This window comes from Silurus meridionalis, chromosome 9 (genome assembly GCF_014805685.1).
Source record: "Silurus meridionalis isolate SWU-2019-XX chromosome 9, ASM1480568v1, whole genome shotgun sequence".
In the NCBI taxonomy this organism is placed as follows: Eukaryota; Metazoa; Chordata; class Actinopteri; order Siluriformes; family Siluridae; genus Silurus; species Silurus meridionalis.
In genome coordinates, this window is record NC_060892.1 from 11,583,857 (window position 1) to 11,593,347 (window position 9,491).

General features: G+C 38.8%; 1 protein-coding gene and 1 long non-coding RNA gene across 2 annotated transcripts; one reads left to right on the forward strand and one right to left on the reverse strand.

The window, feature by feature from the left end:
• The first annotated feature begins 574 nt into the window (after positions 1-574).
• Positions 575-8,081, forward strand: pycr1b (pyrroline-5-carboxylate reductase 1b). Its single transcript, XM_046858366.1, has 8 exons — positions 575-729; positions 1,955-2,040; positions 2,275-2,345; positions 2,551-2,730; positions 4,681-4,902; positions 5,108-5,200; positions 6,938-7,101; positions 7,206-8,081. The coding sequence occupies exons 2-8, from the start codon at positions 1,974-1,976 to the stop codon at positions 7,363-7,365; spliced, it is 957 nt and encodes a 318-aa protein (XP_046714322.1). The 5' UTR covers positions 575-729; positions 1,955-1,973; the 3' UTR covers positions 7,366-8,081.
• Positions 7,390-8,268, reverse strand: LOC124391661. The gene is made up of 2 exons (XR_006927021.1): positions 7,527-8,268; positions 7,390-7,423 (listed from the first exon to the last, which is right to left on the reverse strand). It is a non-coding gene; the product is annotated as an uncharacterized LOC124391661 (long non-coding RNA).
• Positions 8,269-9,491: the final 1,223 nt, after the last annotated feature.

Consider the following 9,491-nt stretch of genomic DNA (forward strand, 5'->3'; position numbering starts at 1 on the left):
TCTGTTTAGCGTGTTAAATCATCAAAGTCAAATTATTTTTGAGTAATTATTATTAAATATTATTATTATTATTATTATTACAACTAATTAATAGATTTTTTCTTTTCTAACATATAGAAATATACCTCCAATGGAAATCTCTAAATGCTATTTTTGAAAAGCGATCTGCTCTATTAAGTTAATTATTTCACACTTTCATTTATTATAATCATGTTTTTAAGTAGAAACTGTTATTTGTTTATAATTGTTTGCAGTGTGATATATAATTTGACAAATGCAAAAATAAAAAAAGGATCACTAAACTCGTAAAATCTTTATGTCAAGCTTATGTCATGTTTGCCATTTTTTAAATATAAATAAAAAAATAATAATAAAAGTAGTCAGGATGACTGTAATAGTTTATCCCTGTTGCACAGTTCCGCTTATCCACGTCACATGACTGTGAACTTGACCTGTGTTATTATCCAAGCTCCAAACGTGGTGCAGGAAATGATGCAACTGGATTGTTGTACCCGAAGCTCCGCCCACACCCACAGATTTAGCGCTGATTGGTTACAAGATCTAAGACTCACCTTTCTGATTGGTCGCTTCTCTCCGACTCTCTCTTTGGCGCTCTGTGTACAGGAGGAAGCCACGTTGACACAAAAACGGTGATTATATTCCGCGACATTAATAGCGACGCTTTGAAACCAACAGAATTTGCTGTCAACGCTTGAGAGAGGTGTGAAGGTAGGCATTTACCCTGATATACAGTAATTCTATACGAGGAAACGGTTAGTGACCCTTTCATTCACAGGGCTAATGATGCTAATGATGCTACTAAGTTAGTGTAAGTCTGTGTTCATCAGCAGAGGTCAAGATGTTGGTTATGGATGAATCTGTGACACATGTATAGTGTCATGCTAAAGCCTTGGTTGATACACTTTTTCATGTCTTTACTGTTTGTTGGGTGATTCAGTGTTGTTCTTGTAATAACCTCTATAGATTGCTGGGATCACAGACTGTTGAAGCTTCCTGTTGTGAAAATGTTGAAAGTTTGAACCATCCTATAAAAATAAATTAAACCAAAAACCATTCTCAGTTTTTACTTGGTGAGAATCTGAGAATATTGTAGCATGCACCAGAACTATTCGATATTATGTTTGTTTGTTTTTTCTCTCATTATGATCAAGCACAACCTTGGAGAATTAAATGACTGCAAATCACTGAAAAACGACCTGTAATATATTAGAAGTTTTCTAACCCTGGTAATAAAACCTTGAGTATGGGTTGATCCAGCATTCCTACTAAATGAGTCAATTCTCACAAGAGGACCAACTGATTTAAATATGCTACAGAAATCCACATTCGATTTTATCCAATTTCATTTGCATACTTATTTTAAAGCAGATACTGTCATGAAGCAATTAGACAGGAATCTCTGATTAGCAAACCAGAAGCAATCGTAGCTAGAATAATAACCTGTCATTGGTGCGAAGGTGGAAAACCAGTTCTTAAACAAAATTATGAAGCTTGTCAGAGTCACACCCAATAGTGCTATTTTAAATAACTGGTCTTCTGCAAATTGGTAGTATAAAGCCAGACACTACTGATTGTAATGAAAGAATGTACAGTGTGATCGTCATTATACGAGTCTCTGGTATCCAGCTGATATTTGTTTGAACAGGCTTGCTCTTGCTGAGATGAATCCTAGCGATCAGACTAAAAAATCTGTTCAAAGGGATCATTTCCATATTACTGGCTTCTGCATTATTAGTAACATGGAATTCAATATTGCAATAATTAGCAAATCATTTATACATTGTGCAACCCAAATCTGAATAATAATTAATTGTGCCATATTCTATAAATCCTGCGTAATGCTTTTTAAACATTCTTTGTATAACTGAGCTGAAAGCGATAAATGTTTTTCTTCAGTCAATGAATAACTGAGTCTGTATTTGTTAATCTTCAGGTCTATCGAGGTAAACAGAATGAGTGTAGGCTTTATTGGAGCGGGTCAGCTGACCCAAGCCTTGGTCAAGGGCTTTACTGCAGCAGGTAAGATCTTCCTGATCCTGGTGACTATCATCTGAATATTTGATTTAGTACCCAGAGAGCTTCATTTGCTTGTTTTATTCCTGATTTTAAACACCAGGAGAGATTTGAGTTCTGTGGTTGTTATAATTAGTGTTTTGGATGCCAGCTCTGCTTTGCTTTCTCACACACCACACATTTACAGACTCTCTTGTTCTTCTCTTTGTTCCTGTTGTTGCTCCTGGCTTTCTCTCTCAGGTGTAATTGCAGCTCACAGGGTCACAGCCAGTTCTCCAGATACAGATCTGCCAACAGTGACCGGGCTCAGGGTCAGTGTGTTCTGGATTCAGCGGCCTGTGTGTGTGTGTGTGTGTGTGTGTGTGTGTGTGTGTGTGTGTGTGTGTGTGTGTGTGTGTGAGAGAGAGAGAGTGTGAGTTTGCATAGTTGGAGACGATATGTAGTGGCTTTCATACAGACAGTGACTGTGCTGTTTCTATGTGAGGTGTAACATCACATTTCTTTAAAACATTTAAGAAAATGGGCGTAAACTTCACAACCAGCAACAAGGAAACGGCGCACAAGAGTGATGTCCTCTTTTTGGCTGTCAAGCCTCATATCATTCCTTTCGTTCTGGATGAAATCGGACCTGATATTGAAGACCGGCATCTCATCGTGTCCTGTGCTGCAGGAGTCACCATTAGCTCTATTGAGAAGGTGTGTGATAAGAGTAATGCATAAACACTATTCACATGATTTCATATAATACCCTTTCCATCCATGCAGCCACATAAGGAAATCCAGCAGGGTTTTCAAATGATCGTAGTGCTGATTTTCATCAAGACATTTTAGGCTATTTAATGTTTAATATTTATTTCATGTTATTTATTTACATTGTTAATTGAAATCAAAAGCACCCTCACCCACGTAAATAAATTTTTTGATTTTATACATTTGAACCTTTGCTCTGGCACATGGCCTGCAGTTGGAACATGACCAGATCACACACACTAATGCATGCAGTTCTACCTCCCCTCTTTGTGGGGGGAAAATATATATATATACACACACACACACCATAATTTCCAGACTATTATGCGCACCCAAATATAAGCTGCACCCACTGCACCACTGAGATTTTTATTTTGAACATAAATAAGTTGCACCTGTCTATAAGCTGCAGGTTCCTACATTGAAACTAATGAACTTTACACAGGCTTTAATGAAAGACAGTGTCTGTTACACGGCTTGTATCTAAACAGTAGCCTACCAAGAAAGTCATTGTTCACTGTCTTCCTCCTTCCTTTCACAACAATTTCTCTTGGGGTTTATCTTTTTGCATCGTCATGCGTTTAAAAATCACCATCGGTGAAGCTTTTCTCCCGATGCCGTGCAGCTCAGAACACAGGTGAAGTGCGTTTTTTTCATGCCCGGTTGTTTTCAGCGGGACAAATGATTCGCATTTCTTGTTGACAGTCCGAGTGAGCGGCAGGCCAAACGTCCGAAGAACCGCATCCATATTTATGATGTGGTGCGGCCCGATTTAGTGGGAGCGCATCTGATTTAATATAAAGAGTTTCATTGGTTCACCTGAACCCGTTCAGCAATTTTATTGGTTTAATGTTATGGGGCTCAGTTTTTTGGCTTGAAGCGTGTGAAACCGGGAAAAACCCAGGAAATATCCATAAATTAGCCGCTTCATTGTTTAAGCCGCGGGGTTCAAAGCGTGGCGACAAAGTATCGGCTTATAGTTCGGAAAATACGGTATATATAAAATCTTTTTTTTTCTTTCTTTTTTCCTACCGTCCTTCCAGTTTTCACTATGTGCACACAAGTTACATTTCTGTTTCTGAAATTTAAGCTTGATTTTCAAAAAAGACCAGCAACTCTGCACCGGGCTCAACTCAAAATCTACTCAGAGATTGACTTAGGGCTTGATTTAGAACATGGCTCAGTGTTTAACAGGGGGCTGGACTCTAACCAAACTGGAGCTCTACTGAAAGCTTGACTTGGAGCCTGATTTGGAGCTCAACACCGGGCTTTACTCAGGGTTCAACTAAAAGCTCTGCTGGGAATTCTACTCATGACTCGACTCTGATCTTTACTGGGATCTTGCCTAGGGGCTTGTCTCAGTGCCTCATGTAGGACTTGACTCAGTGTTCTACTCTATACTTGGCTTGTTTGTGTTTGTAGTCTTTTATCGTGATCAGAGTCTTTTATTTTTATTTATTTATTGATTTAAAAAAAAATAATAACTTTTTGCAGGTGAACAGTTTGAGGCACCTTTTTCTTCAGACTGATTCTGAATACTTTTATATTATTATGTACCGTGTTGCATTAAAAGTTTAAAACCTTTGATCAAGATGATTGTAGCTGCACTATGTATTTATACTTCACGCATGCGACTCTCTGCAGGCATGAACTGCTATTATTTATGTACATTACTTTTAACAATTGATTTATTTATTTTTTTCATTAGATGTATAATTCATAATGGGTATGTAGATGCAGAAATCAGACTGAGTACTGTTTCCTGTGTATGAAACCTACTCAGCTTTTTATTGTCCTGCAATGGTTCAAACAGTAATACGTATCTTAATAACCCTAAAACCTCTCTCTCTCTCTCTGTCTCTCTCTCTGTCTGTCTGTCTGTCTGTCTGTGTACAGAAACTGCTTCAGTATCGTCCTGACCCTAAGGTGATTCGCTGCATGACTAACACCCCAGTGGTTGTGCGTGAGGGGGCTACGGTATACGCCACCGGCACGCACGCTGAGGTGGAGGACGGAAAGCTTCTGGAGCAGCTAATGGCCAGTGTGGGCTTCTGCACGGAGGTGGAGGAGGATCTGATTGACGCTGTTACAGGACTCAGCGGCAGTGGGCCAGCTTATGTGAGTGGTTTTTGGGTTCATGAAAATGTTGAGGCTTGCTGTTTGGGTGCTGATTAAGCATATTCTTTATATACAGAAGGTGCGCTATTTGCTGAATTATTTAGTCCAGTTAACCTGTGATGAGGAGATTTTAATGTTGCACGGTTTCAAAATGAAGAGTCAGCAATTGCCAAGGTGTTCATTGCTTATGTTTGTGCGTGTTCAGGCTTTCACAGCTCTCGATGCTCTGGCTGATGGTGGTGTGAAGATGGGACTGCCCAGGAGGCTGGCTGTGAGACTGGGAGCACAGGCGCTGCTTGTATGTAGTGCTTTTATACACGTTATCACATCAGACATCAATATGATCTTGCGCCATTGTTTTCCTGTTAACATAATTGTATGTAATAAATTACATAATAACATAATAAAATTTTTATGCTGGCAAGCCTTCCATATAGGTTCTTATTTTGCTCATTTAGCTGAATAGTAGATGTAGTTAAGCCGAGATTAAGGCTATTTTGCAAGGAAGCGCCCTGATTTGAGTTCATAACCTTCTGTTCAGTCGCTTAAAGCCTCAGCCACTAAACCACCACTTAAGCCCAATACAGTGCTCCCACTACTGTCACTTCTGGACTGTGTCCTGGAAGACTTCTTTTTAAGCGTGTCAAGCACCTTCTGCGATTCGCACTGGATTTCTGCAATAGTGTAAAAATGACAGCTTTGAGCTGGATCTCCATCTTCGGGAAGTCCGCAGGAGCCAAATCTGGCCAGCAGGGTGGGTGTGGAAGTGAGATTATGTTGATCATGTCTTCGCGTGTGAGTAAAGCTCGGTGACAGGGTGCGCACGTGGTCAGAATAGCAGACGTGGTAACGCACATGGTCGTAATAGCAGCAGTTGCACTGCTCCCCGTGTACACAGCACGATGTCTTTCGGCACACTGACTTATGAAGGTCGGTGCTCCCTGTGACTGCGGGATGCCATCTGTTGGTCTGTTACTAAACTACTCTTGAAACTTTTTGTTACCACCATCTTTGATTTTTCCTCTAGTTCTGTCTCTAATCCTTTTTAAAGGCCAATCATTAGATAACTTTTTATGACAATGCAATAGAGTGACACAGATCATGAAAATGTATATGTCTCACGGGGAGATATAAAGACTTGCTCAATCTGCACTCTGGCTCTAATGACTCTCCTCTTAACTATTCAGGAGGCTGCAGTTGAGATCATTAGCTTAAATCATTACTTACTGTGATGCTCAGCATTAATCATGAGAACTCGCTAATGTTAAGTATCCACAAAATTACATTTTTATATTCTCTTAACAACCATTTTTTTGAAAAATTGTGCCCCTGTTAATTTATGCAAATGTTTACATCAGAGGATGGGGGATGCAGTGTCAGTGACCCACTTGGTTGGCTAGTTTAAGTTTTTCAGTACAGGTAGTCGTTGACTTACGACCACAATTTGGACCGACAAATCGATCATAACACGATTTGGCCGTAAGTAGAGTAGGCTATATGTACAGTACTGTGAAATGATGGCGGAAGCTGGTACGCACTGTCGTACGCCGCGGCTAGCGATTTGTGGTCGTAAAGTCGACGACTACCTGTATTTTTAAATGGAGAAGTTTGTACAGGTTAGTGCTAAAATAAATGCACTATGCACCTGTTCTGTTGTTGTAAATGCATTGTTAAGAGGTCAGAGTAAAATTGTGAGACTAGTTTGAGCTGACTGGAAAGGTTACTACAACCACTCTTGACAACAGTGGTGAACTGAAAAGCAACCTTGAAGCAGATTACATCTGTTCCCACTCCTGCCAGCCAAGAACAAGAATCTGAGTTTACAGTAGGACAAGTTTTAAACGGATCAGACAAATATCACCTAGTTACATTCCTATATGCAGGAGAATTAAGTAATTATTGTAAATAAGTAAATTAGTTAAGCAAAATATTGTTGATAGTTGTAAATGCTTCACAAACAGTATACCAGTAATGATTAGCGTAAGAGCTGCAATATATATCTGACCAGCATGCCCTGTATTCTTTCTAATTTCAGGGCGCTGCTAAAATGCTCCTTGATTCAGAGCAGCACCCAGGCCAGTTAAAGGACAATGTGTGCTCACCAGGGGGCGCTACCATCCACGCCCTGCACTTCCTTGAAAGCGGCGGCTTCCGGAGCCTTCTCATCAATGCTGTGGAGGCTTCTTGTATCAGAACCAAGTAATTTCTCTTCCGTTTTTTTGTCTTCGGCATGATTCTGTCATGTTTTTGGAGAGATATATCAGAGCTTTTGGTTAATTGTGGACTTTGTTTTTTCTTTCAAGGGAACTGCAGTTTCTCGCTGATCAGGAGGAAATCTCTCCTGCCGCCATTAAGAAGACAACGCTGGACAAGGTGTTGCAGCAGCCTGGAATCTCTGATAATACAATGGCAACCAGGAACCGAGTCAATTTATTCAACAAAAGTGGATTTAAGAAAACCTAAGGAATGTTTTATACACACACACACACACACACACACACACACACACACACACACACACCTTAAATGTGTTCGCTTCTTTGGGTGCAGACAGATGTTACTCCCAGCTAGTCTGATGAATTTTGAACAGAGTATTTCTACATAACCGTTTTGTGCGTGCGCACACACACACACACACACACACACACACACACACACACTTGTACGGTCTCTAAACTGAAATGAACAGAAGTGCATTTCCAGCATGCTGTCTATCGCCTCGTGCCTCCCTGCAGCAGCAGACAGTTTGTTCGCTCTCTTGGGAGTAGCATCAGGAGTTACAGGCAGCAGATGCTACGTGATTTCGATTTTTTTCCAAAAGTACCTCCAGTCCTTTAAAAAGAAGTCAACAGCAATATAAAATTTTGTTTTGTCATCTAATTTTTGTAATTCACTGTTAATATTTGAGCCCAAAATAACTGTTTATTATTATTTTAACTTAAACACATAATTATAAATATACATATTTATTTGCACTGCCCAGTGAATCCCTGTAGTGACTCCCCACACCTACCCTTTACATTGTAAAGACCTTTGAAGTTTCTTCATCTGTAGAAGAAAGTGAAGGTGCAAAAAGTCAATATGTGGTCATTTTTGTTCTTGTCTGCTCTCTTGTCTATGTTAAAGCCCTTTATAAAGATATGAATAAAAACAAAAAAGAAGCAAATTCAGAACTTGGAGACTTTGTCACTGAAAGTTTGTTGTTTTGAAAGAAAAGAAGAAACCTGGTCATGTTTTAAATCACCACGAGTTCCAGTATGTTGTAATGAACGAAACTGTTTCTACTTCCTACAGGCTTGAATAAAAAATAGAGCTGATTGTAATAAAGAAACTCTTTTTATTATTTATTTATTTATTTATTGCTGACCGAAGAGAAAAAAAAAAATCATTTTGACTTGAGAGGACATCACAGACCAAATGAGTTTCAGATAAGGAAGAATTTCCATTTATTTGTTCCCTGTGTGTAATTATAGCAAGAGGATAGTATGCATAATTAATGGTTTAGTAATTGAATTAACTGGAAACCTTTTCCCCGAAGTCCATTAGTCAACCTTACAGGACCCTTTTAATAACCTGTGTGCTCTATCATTTATTTGCAGAGCAAAGCACAAATCTTATTGCCTGTAAGATCTAAAACTATTCAAACTACAGTTTGCTGTTTTTGACTCGGTACTCCAATCACCATGCGTTTCCACCTCTGAAGCTCGCTAGTTCAGATTCTATTGTTTCACCTGTTTCCCTGTTAAGAAACAATACCACAGTGTGGATATTTAGATAATTGTAACATATTAGGTTGTTAACAGTTGTTTTGAACTTGAGACTTTTTTTAAATATGCCCAATAAGCTTAATTTAATAAATAAATCAATGGTGAGTTTAAATGGCAAATTGCAACGCAACTTTCTTCAGGTGTAACAGATGAAATATTCGCTAAAAATTGCAAAATGCTCATCCTCATTTCTGCTATGGGCTTTTACTTACGATCGTCACTCTAGAAATCCGGCTCTGTAAATGTAAGCACTTTTTTATAAAATTTTCCAATAGTGTCTATTCAGTTCTTTAAAAGCTCCTGCAGGTGGAAGTGTTATAATAAGTTCCTAGACAAGGCTGCTTTTTTTTACTCCCAAAAGCATCATACAAGTGAATTATAAAGCTGAGTTAAGGGTTTTGTTTAGGGGTCTGGGATTTGAAATAACTTTCCTGTAGCTAGTTTAAAATCCTTAATCACAGAGTTACCTTATCTATAGAAATTTCCCCACTGTGGGACGAATAAAGGTATATCTTATCTAACAACAAACTGTAACTATCATTTTTCATTGTCTTTCACATGACTTTGTGTTTGAGGCTCAATGACCCAGTTCTATTTGTTTATAATGCATACTGTATTGCATACAATTATATTTTGTAATGCAAAAAAAAAAGATTTTGATCTGTGCTGTGCACTATTATCTTTATACTGATCCAGGTTGTGCAGATCAGAGTTTATCCCAGGAACACCAGATGTGAGGACGGGAATACACTCTGGATGGGACAATTATTCACACTCACTTATTTCTATCATATCCAAAATTTGGGAGGAAACTGGAGGGCA